Raw genomic sequence first — 16,124 nt, forward strand, 5'->3', positions numbered from 1 at the left:
AAGCACAGTTTTGCCAGTATAGCTGTGTGCACATCAGGAGCCAGTACAATATCCCAGTATACTTATAACAGCAAAGCACTCCTACTGTAGACATAGCCCTAGTACGTGTAAACTGCTTCTGTGGGCAGTTGTATTAGTACCTGTCAAGCCTGGATCCCCACTTTGAACTTTAGGGTACAAATGTAGGGGCCTGCATGAAAACTTCTAAGCTTAACTACCAGCTTAGCTCTGGTTCGGCTGCCACCATTTCAATTTTTCCCTCCCTGGGAAGCCTTGAAAAACCTTCACCAATTCCCTGGTGAATACAGATCCAAACCCCTTGGATTTTAAAACAAGGAGAAATTAACCATTCCCCCTCCTTCCTCCCACCAACTCCTGGTGAATACAGTTCCAACCCCCCTGGGATCTACAAAAGAGAGAAATTAACCATCCCCCCTCCTTCCTCCCACCAACTCCTGATGAATCAAGATCCAAACCCCTTGGATCTTAAAACAAGGAAAAATCAATCAGGTTCTAAAAAGAAAGCTTTTAATTAAAGAAAAAGGTAAAAATCATCTCTGTAAAATCAGTATGGAAATTAACCTTACAGGGTAATCAAACTTAAAGAGCTCAGAGGACTCCCCTATAGTCTCAGGTTCAAAGTACAGCAAACAAAGATAAACACTCTAGTAAAAGGTACATTTACAAGTTGAGAAAACAAAGGAAAACTAACACGCCTTGCCTGGCTATTTACTTACAAGTTTGAAATAGGAGAGACTTGTTTAGAAAGATGTGGAGAACCTGGATTGATGTCTGGTCCCTCTCAGTCCCGAGAACGAACACCCTCCCAAACAAAGAACACAAACAACAGCCCTCCCCCCCCCCCCCCAAGATTTGAAAGTATCTTGTCCCCTTATTGGTCCTTTAGGTTAGATGCCAGCCAGGTTACCTGACTTTAACCCTTTACAGGGAAAAGGATTTTGGAGTCTCTGGCCAGGAGGGATTTTATAGTACTGTACACAGGACAGCTGTTACCCTTCCCTTTATAGTTATGACAGTACCTGCCACAAGAGCAGAGATTAAGTGACTTCCCCAAGGTCACGCAGAGAGTCTGTGGCAAAAATGGGAATTGGAGCTTGGTTTACCATGTCCCAGTTCAGTTCTCTATCTGCTAGAAGCTAGACCACCTATCTACCCATCCAGTTTGATGTCGATTCAACCATTTCACCTAAATACAAGCAACAAAGCCAAAACAATTGTATTGCATGGAAACTGTGGGTACGACCCCAGGCAAATTGATTTTTTCTCATCTCTGGCTCATCTTAAAAGTTGTAAAATAGGCATTATTAATTAAAAACATGGAGCCCAATTGTGGCAGAAATTGCATATCTATTTTTCGTGTCCAACTACCATGAATGCATACACAAATCAGATAACTGCATGTGTGAATGACAGGCTCTAGCAATCTGATTTTAAAAATCAGACCCAAGTTGTCCCACATTTTAGGTGTCTTTCTTGTACATTGCAGCAATGAGAGGACAAACCTGAATTACTGCTGAAAAGTCAGATAAGGAGCAGAACATATTGGTTTAATTTGTTAAATAGTATCACCATCAACCTGAAATATAGTCAATTCAAATCTAATATTTTTTCTGTTTTTCTGAATGTTTTTCCTCTGTTGCTGTGTGAAAGACCCACTCAAACAACAGGAGATACTGAGTAGTTATGTAACCATGAAGCTGACTATGTAACCAGGAAGCTGACAGCACTCTGTGTATAGTCAAATAAGCAAACTGAAAAGCATAGAGAAAGATATTTTTCTCTCTCACGCATAGTAATTTTATAACAGTAGTAGGTACAGCCACTTTTTAAAACGGTAGTGTAACTTTTAATTTTGTAAAAAGCAACAGAGGGTCCTGTGGCACCTTTGAGACTAACAGAAGTATTGGGAAAAGCTTATGCTCCTGTAACCCTTCTGCCCATCTAAGTTGGCAGCAACAAGGGCCGGGTTCTGTATCTAGGGGTTCCGTTTCAATAACACAATGCAAAACCGGCTCGAGCCCCCACCCAGTGACCTGGGACAATTACATACCACCCCCTGGGCGCCTCTAAGAGGCAATACTTCCCCTCTCGCAAGCACGGAGTCTGAGTGTAACAGAAAATGTTTAATAACATGAGGTAAACAACATCAGCATTAAATTGGAAAAACACCAGAACTAGAGTTCTTAGACCAAACCATGAGCGAAGACCCACCCCAGCAAATTGGGCCGTGTCCTCTCCCATTGGTTCTTGAAACCAGCGACCCAAGAATCACCAAAGTCCCAAAAGTCCACCAATCCCAAAGTCTCTTGGGTCCAGCAACCCAAGAATCACAAAAGTCCGACAACCCCCCAAAGTCTCTGTCCATGATCAGTGCAGCCCCAGAGTTCAAAAGGCGGGGGGCGAGCAGGGTGTTAAGGGGCACCTTACGTGATCCGAGGCCAACCGGCTGCTTCTCCATGGGGTTCCACCGCAGCCTTCACCACAAACTGCTCCATTCCACCTGCAGTCCCACTCCTGCCGTCCCCGAACTGCTCTGGCAGCTGCTCTGCTCCGCTCCGCTCACCGACCTGTGAGCCGTGCCGCTCCGCTCCGCTCACCGACCTGTGAGCCGTGCCGCGCCGCTCCGCTCACCGACCTGTGAGCCGCTCCGCTCCGCTCGTCCCTTGGGCTGCTCTCACAAGGCTCTGCTCTGCTAGCCGCTCCTCCAGCCGCTCCGCTCACCGACCTGTGAGCCGCTCCGCTCACCCCCGCTAAGCTAAGTTAGCTTAGCAATAGCTTCAGGCTCCCCCACTAGTTAACACAGCCTCAGTGATCTCAGCTCTTAAGTAGCTTTAGCTCTTTTGTGATTTCAGTTCTTAGTGATTTCAGCTAGTAGTAGGGGAGCCCCAGTGCTGGTGCACTATTGGCCCAAAGTGAACTCAGCTCAGCAGTCTGTAACTAGACTCCTAAGGGAATCAAAGTTAGCTCTGACATTCAACAGTGGAGAGGAGAGGAGAGGAGAGGAGAGATTGGTGTTTCAGGCCCACAAAAGGGACCCACACCACCAGGTACCAATACCTGTCCCCATCCTCTCTCAATTCATTGGGTTTTGTAACCCATGCCCCTTGACAAGCAAATGCTACCTAGGTAATGGTGAATGATTTACTCAGTCCTTCTGTCATACAACAGTTCCACTGGCCTTGATTCACAGAATCAGGGTAACAAAACTTTATTCTTCCTGCCCCAATAACAGAGAAACTGGGGATCCCACACCAGCCAAAGTAACCACTTTGAGTTGCTGTGGTTTCATGCCAGGCGAGTGGGTGTGCCTATGCAAACAAGATCAGCCCCTGGAGTTCTTTTCCACACTCGCCATAATTCACCACCAGATGTCAGGGTAGAGCTTATCCTGACTCTGCTTACACTCCCAATACTTCTGTTAGTCTCAAAGGTGCCACAGGACCCTCTGTTGCTTTTTACAGATTCAGACTAACACGGCTACCCCTCTGATACTTTTAATTTTGTGGGGGGTCTCTTTAGGAAGTGAGGAACTTTTCTTTCCTATGAGGTATGCATGTGACTCCCCCTGAGGGGGGGAGTTTGGAGGAGCTCCATACTCTCAGAACCTGAAGAGATAAATTCTGTTCTCAGTTAAGGAGGAGAAGAACTTGGCTGGGTCAGGACGTGAAGGTTAGTACTGACACTCGCATAAAAAGAAATTAGTTTAACCTTAAACAGTTTGGTATGCTGGTTTCAATAAAGCTACTTTCAAGCATCTTAGAAATTGGCCTTGGTCAGGACGTGACGGTTAACACTGACACTCGCATAAAAAGAAATTAGTTTAACCTTAAACAGTTTGATCTGCTGGTTTCAATAAAGCTACTTTCAAACACCTTAGCATAACTGTTGGTAATGGTAATGTAAAATCTTTACTATATTTAGCCGCCTGCATCAAAGGCAGTTCAAGTGGTGTTTGATTGCTAAACAGGAGGATAAAAGAAGGGAAAACGGACCATTTAAATAGGAAATTAATCCAGAAAGTTAACTCAGACTTGAATAAGGCATGTTGTAAAGTGAGGGCAAACAGTGAGAGCAAAAAGCCAAAGGAGAGGGGAGGAAGAAAGCAAGAGAAAGAGTAAAGTTCAGAATTGCAATGAAAGCCTGGAACTTAGACCTGATTTCCTCTGGATCTGAGCATGAAAGCTGGCTGATATAGCATGTCATGCTCTGCTCTGAACTATAGTGGCTGATAAAAGAATAGTGAAAACCTGTCTCCCTCCTGAGGGGTGGATGAAAGTAAAACCTGCTGCTGCTTTATATTGAATGCAGGCAATGTTGCTTTTGAAAGACTTAACTTTGTTCCCTGATTCTTGTATAGTGAAGTGGCTGCTCCAGAAAATCCAGTGAGGACGCAGCCCTAGAACTCATTATAGAAAACAGACTGCTTTAGGGGAAATGTGGAGATTAGACAAAAGCATTTAAAACATTTTCTATCATTTTGTACATAGCCATGTGTAACCCACACACCTCCTGGGTGTTGTGTTCTGACACATACACCATTCTCAACTTGGTTGACAATAAAACACACATGCAACTGTGGACTGTACATTTTGCTTTCTGTATCACTGGTGTAAATGCAGTTGATTAAAGTTGATGGAGTTATTCTGGATCTACAAAGGTGTAACCGAGAGCAGAATTTGGATGTCTGGGTTTGATTTTACTCTGCCTTTATTCCATAATTTTGGTTTAAAAGCACTTATGAGATCTTTGGCTTTCATAGTTAATGGAAGAGCTTTAGTTACTATAAGTTTCTGCACACTATATGTTGTCGCAATGTGTGTTGACATGATATAAAGGGTAAAAAGTATTCATTAAGTGTGATAACATATCAGGGAGTATTGGGTGTACAGACAGCAAACACTGCCAGCATGCACTAAACATTATTTACCTGCAAATAACTACAAATTTGTACAATATCTTTCTTATGGATAAAATGCCATGAGGTGCCGCAATTAGTTATTTGCTTTAATAAAAAAGAAGTGATTATTGCTGCGTTATGTTTACTGTGAATATAGTCTTAGTATCAAGACAGAAAACTTAAATGATTTGATTCTTAGAACTGTTTAAAGAGTGATTGTCAATTTGAATGATTTCTAAGTCAAGATTTGGATCGAGCGCCTTTTAAACAGTATGTACATCCTCAGGGAGGAAAAATATGTGAGACTTTTTTGTTTCTCTGATGGTGTTCATGAGGGTCTATCCCACAGGAGTGAGTGGATGGGCCTGAGAGGAACACCACCAAACATGCTCAGGCCCCACTTTGTCCCTCCCTGTTTGTGTTCTAGAGTGCACTATGCTTTTAAGAGCAGAGGTTTCCAAACAGAAACTCATCAGAAAGCCCACCTGGCCTGGAGGAACCATTCCAGAAGGCTTAAACACTGAGAATTCTTCAGTCAACCTAGTTACCACCTCTTGAGGGGGTGGATTTACTACACTAATTGTCACTTTAGTAAGTGTGTACGCTACTGCAGCATAGCTGTAGTACTGCATCTGTAGTGCTTGTAGTTATAGACATACCTTGAGTAATGTGTACAGTGACAGCAGCAGAGGCCTGAAACCTCATTGTGCTGTAAACATTCCATTGTAGCAAAAACTCATTTTTGTTCAGAAACATTTTCCTTTGCTTGATATTTGTCAGGGAAGCAGAAGCAAGGAAGCATGTCTGGGAAACCCAAACTTACCTACTTCAATGGAAGAGGACGCATGGAATCAATACGGTGGCTGTTGGCAGCAGCTGGGGTGGAGGTTAGTCCATAATTTATGAAGGGCTGCTCTTGTTTGGACTCATTCAGGATTAGCCATGATTTATTTTGTTATGCTGGTGTATTACTCTGCCTTTTGGCTCGTTGTGACAGAGTTGCTTCCTAAAAGAAGCTGCCTGAAATATAATAATGTAACTAATCTATTTCATCTTTCCTTTTGCAGTTTGAAGAAGAATTTTTGGAAACAAGAGAACAGTATCAAAAGTTAATAAAAGGTAAGACTGCAGACCGGGAATTTTCTACACCCAAAGTGGCATGAGTTTAGCTAAAACTGGGTTTTACATGAGTTTACTTAAACCAGTGTAAACCCCTGTGTGGACACATTTAATTCAGTTTACATCATGTATCAATTCATAAATCACTAACCTTGACCGCCCAATCCTGTCTGGTGCCAAGTAACGCCTGCAAAGTGCTAATCATCCTTCACTTCCACTGGAGCCAGTCGATGCTGAGGGAGCTCAGCGCCTCCCAGGATCATGCCCCTGATTATTTTTATTAAATATCTATATTATGGGGGTATCCAAAGGCCTTAATTCAGGTAGGGAGCCCATTGTGTTGGGTGTTGCCATCCCTGCCTTCAGAGGCTTTGAGTCTAAATGCACAAACAAATGAAGAGTAGGGGATTGGAGAGACAACATACACGCAGATGAATCTGATGAAGAATTGGCCCAGCTTTGTTAGGTATATAGAATCATAGAAATGTAGGGCTGGAAGGGACCTCAAGAGGTCATTTAGCCCAGGTGCTGTGCTGAGGCAGGACCACGTAAACTTAGACCATCCTTGACAGGTGCTTGTCTAACCTGTTCTTAAAAACCTCCAATGACAAAGATTCCACAAAAACAACAAGGAGTCTGGTGGCACCTTAAAGACTAACAGATTTATTTGGGCATAAGCTTTCGTGAGTAAAAACCTCACTTCTTCGGATGCATAAAGATTCCACAGCCTCCCTTGGAAGCCTATTTCAGAGTGTAAAGACCATTATAATTAGAAACTTTTCCCTAACATTTAACCTAAATCTCCCTTTTTGCAGATTAAAGCCCATTACTTCTTGTCCTATCTTCAATGGACATGCAGAATAATTGATCACAGTCCTCTTTATAACACATTGGAAGGTTGTTATCAGCTCCCCGCTCAGTCTTCTTTTCACAAGACTTAACATGCCAATTTTTTTTAAAACTTTCCTTATAGGTCAAGTTTTCTAAACCTTTGATAATTTTTTGTTGCTCTCCTCTGGACTCTTTTCAATTTGTCCACATCTTTCCTAAACTGTGATGCACAGAACGTGTACTGCAGCTCTTTTATTGAGGATTAGGGGCAGGGAGAAAGGAAGGGAGTAGGAAAAGGAAAGACAGGGAAGAGGAGGAGTCCATTTGTCACCTGCCTAGTCATGATCAGCAGGCTGGGTTTCACAGACACCATGGTGGAGGAGAGTCTTAATGAAGGATTTGAAGGAAGATAAGGTAGTTGCTATTTGGATTTTTTCAGGGAATTTTTCCCATGCATAAGGGTCAGTGCGTGGGGGGGGGGGAAGGGACACAAAGCTGCATAAGTGGGTGTTAATGGCTAAGATTGCTGGTGGAGTCTAGATGGGAGTTGACATCACAATAAGTTGCTACATTAGTTAAATAAGGCCTTAAAGACAAGAAGCTTATCTTATCTGATAAGGGGGACCCAATGGAGGGGTTCAGAGGGATTCAGAGGGGGTCGGTGTGATCAGAGCAATAAGCCAAGCAGACGATTTGAGCAGAAGCTCTCTGAATAGACTTAAACAACAAGGAGTTTGGTGGCACCTTAAAGACTAACAAATTTATTTGGGCATAAGCTTTCGTGGGTAAAAACCTCACTTCTTCTATGCATCTGAAGAAGTGAGGTTTTTAGCCACGCAAGCTTATGCCCAAATAAATCTGTTAGTCTTTAAGGTGCCACCAGACTCCTTGTTGTTTTTGTAGATACAGACTAACACGGCTACTCCCTGATACTTGAATAGACTTAAGGGAAGCAAGGTTGCAGTAGTCAACATGTGAGATGAGAGCTTGGCTAAGAGTTTTGGTTGTGTAGTCAGAGAGGGAAGACTGAGTTTAGAGATAACAAGGAGTCTGGTGGCACCTTAAAGACTAACAGATTTATTTGGGCATAAGCTTTCGTGCATCTGAAGAAGTGAGGTTTTTACCCACGAAAGCTTTTGCCCAAATAAATCTGATAGTCTTTAAGGTGCCACCAGACTCCTTGTTGTTTTTGTAGATACAGACTAACACGGCTACCCCCGATACTTGAGTTTAGAGATGTTGTGTAAGAAGGAGTGGCAAGAATTAGAAATGGCTTGAGTATGGGGATCCAGTGGGAGGGCCACATTATAGTTCATATTACTGGCCCAAGTGACTGGGAGAATGGTAACAATGTTCATGGTGAGATGGGGAGGGCTTGTGGAGGAAGATCAAGAGCTCAGCCGAGTTTAACATTTTGTTAACGCTTAACCATTGTTAAACAGTGAGTTAAAGATTATGACTAAAAATCCAGAAAGACAGGCTACACTACTAGATTGGTTGAAGGGAGATAGCTCATCATGAGAGAGAGAGATTTGTAGGTCATCAGAATCAAGAAGTGGAGCCTGGCGTAGAGCTTTCCTTACAGGTTATGGACTGACTGGTAAAAGCCCCCTTTTTCTCCTCCCTCATGATTTTTTTCCCCACCTTCCTGCAACCTTGGATGTGTGTTTGGCTTTTATCTTGTACATTGTAGGAAGTAAGAACGGGTTTGAATTTGTCCCCTCTTGTTTAGTGTTCTGATCCCACCCGTCACTCATGTATTTGTTATACTGAGGACTAACACAGAGGTATTCTTTGGTATTAAAAGAGGGCTGATACAGTAGGTATTATTTAAGTCTCGGAATATAAATGAATGCTCATAAAGGAGTATCTCAATAACTTCCCACGGTGCAAGAATGATTCTTGTCTTAATGCACTGAGCTCAACTGCCATACTCCCTGAAAGCAGGCATATATTTACCTTGTAATAAGAGTTTATATTTAAGCATATCCTATAGCTGTTCAGTGTTGAGTGATATGGCAGTTGACTGCAGGCTTTTGTTTCAGTGGCTTGGGTGTGTAGGGATTTGTCCAGGTCGGAAGGTATGTTTAAATAGGTTTGTCAGTTACAGATTAGGCACCTGGGGGTACTCCTACACAGCAAAAATACCCTGCAGAGCAAGTCTCAGAGCCTGCACTGCCAGGCTACACATAGCAGTATAGATATTTGTTCTCAGGCTCGAGCCCAAGCTCTGAAACGTAGTGATGGGGGAGAGTCTTGGGGCCTGGGATCCAGCCCAAACCCAAACATCTACACTGATATTTTTTAGCCCTGCAACACGAGACCTGTGAACAAAAATCAGTTGACTGGGCTCTGAGATTTGCTGCCGAAGGTTTTCTTTTACTGTGTAGACGTACCTTGTGTCAATTATTTTTTCAATTAACTTTATTGAACCTTAAAGTTTGGGTTTGGGTTTGGTATTATGTTCACAGCAAACACACAGCGAAGTCTGATAAAAACATACTCTTCCTGCCAAGTTGCAGTATAACTTTATTTCTTAGAATTCAGAATAATAACACATAAGAATCCCAAACCTGAAAGAGACAAAGCAGGCTGCTCCCTAAAACAAAGAAGCACAACTCACTCCACCTTACTCTAGGGCTAAGCTAACTGTCTGCAAAACTGACTCTAATCTCAGGCTTCCCTATAGATCCCTGTAGCCTGCAGGTCAGACGAGGAAAACCCTTACTCTTAAAGTGTTAGTGTTACAATTTTAACAGTTTTTAATGCACCACATTTGGTTCATATTTTGGGCAAACATTTAGACTGGTACTTAACCAAACCTGTTTGCCTGTATGTAGCTTCTAGTTATTTAAAGGACAGTCATGGCTTTTCCCAGTAAAAGCTGGGAGGGTCAGCAATTGTCTGTGTATCACAAATCTCACTTGAGCTAATAGATTGTTATTAAGGATAAATTAGGCCATGTCAACACAAGCGATCTTACAGCGGCACAACTATACTAATGCAGCTGCACTGCTGTAAGATTGCTTGTGTAGCCGCTCTATGCCAGTGGGAGAGAGCTCTCCCGTTGACATAATAAAACCACCTCTACGAGCGACAGTAGCTATGTCAGCAGGAGAGGCTCTCCTCCAGTCATAAGGCTGTGCACACTACCACTATGCAACTTAAATTGCACAAGGTATGTGTGGTTTTTTTTTACACCCCTGAGCAACATAAATTTTGCCGACATATGTGGTAGTGCAGACATGGCCTTACTACTTTTGCTATTAAGGCCTGGTCGACCGTTAGGTTGACCCAGCTTCGTTGCTCAGGAGTGTGAAAAATCTACGCCCTTGATCAAAGCAGTCAAGCTGACCTAACCCCCGGGGTGGACAGCACTAGGTCGATGGAAAAATTGTTCTGTTGACTTGGCTACCACTTCTCAGGGAGGTGGATTACCTACAGCAACGGGATTACCTACAGAACCCCTCCCATAGGCGTAGGTAGCGCTACAACAGTGCAGCTGCAGCAGCATTTCAAGTATAGACAAGTCCTTAGAAACGAATTGCTCTTTCAGTTTACTAATGCTCAGTGCACTGACCTGCCAGGGAACTCTTTGCAAGGTGTGGCTAGAAAATCCAGCCATTAATAAGCTTTTATCTTAGTACATGTTTCTGATGGTAACCCCCCTCCCTCCCAGCCCTTGCATACTTGTTAATGAATTTTGTTTTTTATCAATGAAAAGGCTTCTGCTAGAAAAGGACATTTTTGCTAAATGCTTATTTATCCCCTAATCTGGTCACATTTGCTCTTGGACAGTCATGAGGACACACAATCTTTATATAAATGTTTACCAAAAAATGATGATGTGGACAGTTCTACACAATTTTATTGCACTATGAAATTAAACACTTCGCAACAATGGAAGGACCTTTTTTTTATTTTAGGCTACTGACATAGTTTGATGGTTTTGTGAAAAACAGAGCAGACAAACTCCTGTTAAAATAATCTTTTCTACTGAGAAGAAGAATGAAGTTAATGGATTGAAATCAGGCAACTAAAGGAAACAAAAGGGACTTAGATCAAATGCTGTCTATTAGTAGGTACAGTAGCACACATGCCTATTTGGGGCTTAATCCTGTATCTTTTAATTCAAAGGGAGCTTTGCCATTGACTTCAGAGGGGGCAGAACTAAGCCCTTGGAGCATAGTCTACATATATAGTTTAATTAAAATTGGAAGCCCTTTGGGGAGGGAATATCTGACTATAGGTTTGTAAAGCAATGTGTCAATTGATTATGCTAGGTCTTAGCTACAGAGTAAATATTTAGACTAGTATATGTTTATTCTTTCCTACATCATTATTTTAGTGCAGGAAGTTTTAATATAATGGCAGACGTTGAAGATCTCCTAATATACAATCAGAAGTGTACTAACGACTTAGATATTTTTCTCAGCTCCACTATAACAATAACACAGTTGGGGGAGGGGATGGGGACCGAGGCCACTACAGATGCTACAGTGGCACAGCTACGGTGCTGTAATTATGCTGCTGTAGCGCCATAGTATAGGTGCCTCCTACACTAATGGAAGGGATTTTTCTGTCACTGTAGGAACTTCATCTCAGTACCTAGGATGATGGAAACATCAGGAGATGGGCTAAATCAGAACATCCCATGCTGCCTACATTTGGGGCTACCCTGACCCTGTGTGCCCAGGGGTTAGATTGGCATAGTCATGGTGCTCAGGGGTATGATGTTTTCACACCTCTGAGTGCTATAGCCATGCTGACCTAACTTTTAAGTATAGATCCGGCCTAAGTAACATTCTACTTATTGTATTTTCCTTTCCAAAGATGGCGTCCTGCTGTTTGACCAAGTACCATTGGTGGAAATTGATGGGATGAAGATGGTGCAGACCAGAGCCATTCTCAGCTACATAGCTGCCAAGTACAACCTCTATGGGAAGGATCTGAAAGAGAGAGCATTGTACTATAACACTCCCTTTTGCTTAATAAACTACAATGAATAGCTATATTATTACCAGTTAACACTTATGTAATACTGTAAGTTGAGTATGAAAGGGTGAGAAAAAGCTGTTATGCACTAAGGGGCAAATTCTTTGGCCCTTGATGGGTTTTAACCATTGTTTCTGAAATTATGCTGAACAGGATCAGGCCCTTAATGTTGTAGTTTTTTATTTTTGTTTGGTATTGTGTTTTGCTGAGTAAATTGGGATTGCAAAACCAAGAGTAAAGAATTCCAAGTATTTGCAGTTTTGCTGTGGGTGAAACTTCTTACAGGCAGAGCAGTCATAGCTTGTTCTGTGATACAGTACTATAATGGTTTTGCTGCCGTTACCTGACAACACTGGTTCTGTGGATGAAAAGGACTTGAGCTTCCAGGGCTGTTAACCCAGAATCTTTGATAAGCAATAGGTTTACTTTAACAGCAAAAATAAATGAATAAGAAGAACCACTCACCAGAAAAACGTTGCTTGCATGTCTGCATTGTCATTAGAAAGGGAGCAAGGCATGAATGCAACAGTGAAATTTTAACAGCGCTATCATATAACACAAAAGCCGATTATACAAACATTAATGGATCATAAAAAATTGCTTTTACTAATTTGCAAGAAAAACCTGAAATAATTTGAACATGCTTTCTTCTCTCCCCTCCCTCCAGAATTGACATGTATGTGGAAGGAACAGCTGATCTCATGGGAATGATCATTACCTTTGCTTTCACTCCACCTAAGGAGAGGAATCTTGCCTTAATCATCGAGAGGGCCACAACCAGATATTTCCCAGTCTATGAAAAGGTAAGTGATAGTGAGGCAACAATTTACAGTCATTTCATTACATATAATTGAATGAAGACATACAGTGGAGGCACTAGAACAAATGCTTCTGATTGCAATGAACAATATTCTGTTGCCAAACTGAACAAAAGAAATTGAATGATCACCCCCCCCCCCCCCTTTTTCAAATAGATTTTTAAAAAGGGGTTAAATTTTCATTTAAGTGCTCAGTGTTCAAAAATGTAATTACCGGTACTTTATGGTTACTATTACCTAGTGGTTCAGCTATATTCACCTCTTGAACCAGATCCTGTGTGCCACTTAGGACTAAATCAGGAATTGCCTTTCCCCTTGTGAGTCGCAGGAGTAGCTGCCTCAAGAAGCAGTCATTAATGGTATCTAGAAATTTTATCTCTGCATCCCGTCTTGGGGTGACATGTATCCAGTCAATATGGGGATAGTTGAAATCCCCCCTTATTGTTGAGTTTCTGTTTTTGTAGCCTCTCTAGTAGTAGTATATTCCTACTGCTATAGTCCTGTTATTCAAGCATGGAATTCCTACCCATAGAGATTCTATGGTACAGTGTGAGTCATTTAATATTTTTACTTTATACTTTCTTTCACATATGATGCCACTCCCCCACCAGCATGACCTATTCTGTCATTCCCTGGTATTACCAAATCCCATTGATTATCATCATTCCACGAAGTTTCTGTGATGCCTATTATATCAATATCCTCATTTAATACCAGGCACTCAAGTTCACCCATCTTAATATTTAGATTTCAATATTTGCACATGAGCACTTATAAAATTTGTCAATATTTAGTTGTCTGTCTTCATGCAATGTATTTGAATGGGACTCTTTTTCATTTGACTGTTTCTCTTCAGTTCCTACCTGTACTTTATCAGTTTCTGTCCTCTCCTCTTTACTATCTATATTTATGATAATCAAGTCCACATTACTAATACCTGTTTCTTCCTAATAACTGGGGTCCCCTCCCCCAGAGGGGTATCCATGACATCATCTGGAAGAAAGATCCCAACTATGGGATCATTTCCCTCGCTGCAGCTTGATGTTCTCCTTCCCCGAGACTTTCATCCTCCTCAAAAGCACAGAGGCTGTTGGACTAGGGGTGGAACCATTCTACTGTGACCTGGAAAGACTCGTCTATGTACATCTTGTACTTAGGTACAAGAATTCAGACTTTTTCTATTGCAGCTATTAATACTAGTGTTGTATTCAGAGAGTGGGATTTGCCAAAGCACTTCAGTGATTGAGGAGCACAGGTGCTAATGAATCACGTAAGTGCTTTTGAAAATCCCACCCAGATGCTTCATACAAGATTGTTACACAGACCATGACCTTGCTATACTTTGAAAGTATCACACTGAGCTCAGTTGCCAGTATTTATCCAGTGTATATGGGTACATCTACACTACAGCGGGGAGTCGATTTAAGATACGCAAATTCAGCTACGTGAATAGCGTAGCTGAATTCGACATATCGCAGCCGACTTACCCCGTTGTGAGGACGGCGGCAAAATCGACTTCTGCGGCTTTTTGTTGGCGGCGCTTACTACCACCTCCGCTGGTGGAGTTAGAGCGCCGATTCGGGGATCGATTGTCGCGTCCCGATGGGACGCGATAAGTCGATCCCCGAGAGGTCGATTTCTACCTGCCGATTCAGGCGGGTAGTATAGACCAGACCTATGTCTCTTTCATACCCATAACATTTGTGTTCCCTTCTGTAGGTTCTGAAACAACATGGGCAAGAGTTTCTTATTGGCAACCGATTCAGCTGGGCAGATGTACAGCTGCTTGAAACCATTTTAATGGTAGAGGAGAAAGAGCCCACTGTGCTTTCCAAGTTCCCTGTGTTACAGGTAATTCTGTTACTAAAGCACAACCAGCAACTATGGAATTGTGCAGAACAAAGACTTCAAGTTGCTCATTTAACATGAGTTCCTCGTCTGATTCTGATCTCATTAAAACTGTGTAAATCAACAGTAAGCTCTTTGGAGCATGAGCAGTAATTTTCTGTATGTTTGTACAGCACCAAGCACAATGGGGTGTTGATCTGCTTGGCCTCTAAGTGCTACCATTATGTAAATGTTAAGTAATAATAACAATAGAAGTCTGTGGAATTAAGGCGATTTAAGCTCTGCTAATGAGCTCTGTTTCTTCAAAACTAATGTGTGAAGTTTTTATTTATGAAGTAGTTGGATGTTGTTTCCTTACTCTTAGGGCTTCTGTTGTTTCTCATTTCAGGCTTTTAAAGCAAGAATAAGCAACATACCTACAATTAAGAAATTCCTGCAGCCTGGCAGCCAGAGGAAGCCTCCACCTGATGACCAATATGTGGCGACAGTGATTGAAGTTTTCAAAAAAGATTAAATGCCTGGTTCCATTCAGAGAGGTCATCAAAATCTAAAAAGAACAGGCCAGTTTAGATGACCAGCACTATATCAGGGGTCGGCAACGTTCGGCACACAACTCGCCAGGGTAAGCACCCTAGCTGGCCGGGCCAGTTTATTTACCTGCTGACGTGGCAGGTTCGGCCAATCGCGGCCCCCACTGGCCGCGGTTCACTGTCCCGGGCCAATGGGGGTGGCGGGAAGCCGCGGCCAGCACATCCCTCGGCCCGCGCCACTTCCCACCGCCCCCATTGGCCTGGGACGGCGAACCACGGCCAGTGGGGGCTGCGATCAGCCGAACCTGCCACGTCAGCAGGTAAATAAACTGGCCCGGCCCGCTAGGGTGCTTACCCTGGCGAGCTGCGTGCTGAACGTTGCTGACCCCTGCACTACATAATTAAAAGCAATGACATTCCAGTGATAGAAAATAGTATCTAATTACTCTTGCTGTTTGAGTGGTTTGTTTTAATGAGTGTCAAGTCCTTGATAAAATATGAAAACAAAAGATTATTTGGGATAGTGTCTGCATCTTCCTCTGCATTTGGAAGGAAGCTGTCACACTGTTGCCACTATCAGAATATAAATAATAAGAAGAAGAAGGTTATCTCTAGATGCAAATAGGTGTTAAAACCTCAACTCTGGAGCAGGAAAGAAACTCCCATGAGTTATGACCCCTTAAAGACATTGACTTGTAACTTTCTACTACGGTATATACTACATGCACTGTTCTGAACTTATTTATAGATGAACTATTAACCAATAATGGGCCAGAAACATCTTTGCTTTACAGTGGTTGCAGGGTACAGCCTCGGAGTATGACACCCCAGGCATTGTGTGGCACTGCAGTCACCCTGCCTCAGTTTCTTCTAATCCTCAAAGATTCTTATGGCCTTCAGCATAGTCCCGTTGCTGAAGGAAGGGGTTGTCTACACTTAAAATGCTACAGCAGAACAGCTGCACCACCGTAGTGTTTTGGTGTAAACACTACATATGTCAACAGGAGGGGTTCTGCACCCTGCACCCCACCTTCCCGAGAGACGCTAGCTAGGTCAAGGGAAGGA

At 42.6% G+C, this 16,124-nt stretch overlaps 1 protein-coding gene across 2 annotated transcripts; it reads left to right on the forward strand.

Annotated features, from left to right (window-relative positions):
- The first annotated feature begins 3,435 nt into the window (after nucleotides 1–3,435).
- LOC117875236 (glutathione S-transferase A4-like) lies at nucleotides 3,436–15,147 on the forward strand. 2 transcript variants are annotated; one of them, XM_034766345.1, is made up of 7 exons: nucleotides 3,436–3,690; nucleotides 5,699–5,805; nucleotides 5,986–6,037; nucleotides 11,702–11,834; nucleotides 12,531–12,666; nucleotides 14,401–14,532; nucleotides 14,918–15,147. In XM_034766345.1, the coding sequence occupies exons 2-7, from the start codon at nucleotides 5,719–5,721 to the stop codon at nucleotides 15,041–15,043; spliced, it is 666 nt and encodes a 221-aa protein (XP_034622236.1). In that variant the 5' UTR covers nucleotides 3,436–3,690; nucleotides 5,699–5,718; the 3' UTR covers nucleotides 15,044–15,147. The 2 variants fall into 2 exon arrangements, with proteins under 2 accessions (XP_034622236.1, XP_034622237.1); XM_034766346.1 differs by lacking the exon at nucleotides 3,436–3,690 and adding an exon at nucleotides 5,174–5,509.
- Nucleotides 15,148–16,124: the final 977 nt, after the last annotated feature.

This window comes from Trachemys scripta, chromosome 3 (genome assembly GCF_013100865.1).
Source record: "Trachemys scripta elegans isolate TJP31775 chromosome 3, CAS_Tse_1.0, whole genome shotgun sequence".
Classification (NCBI taxonomy): domain Eukaryota; kingdom Metazoa; phylum Chordata; order Testudines; family Emydidae; genus Trachemys; species Trachemys scripta.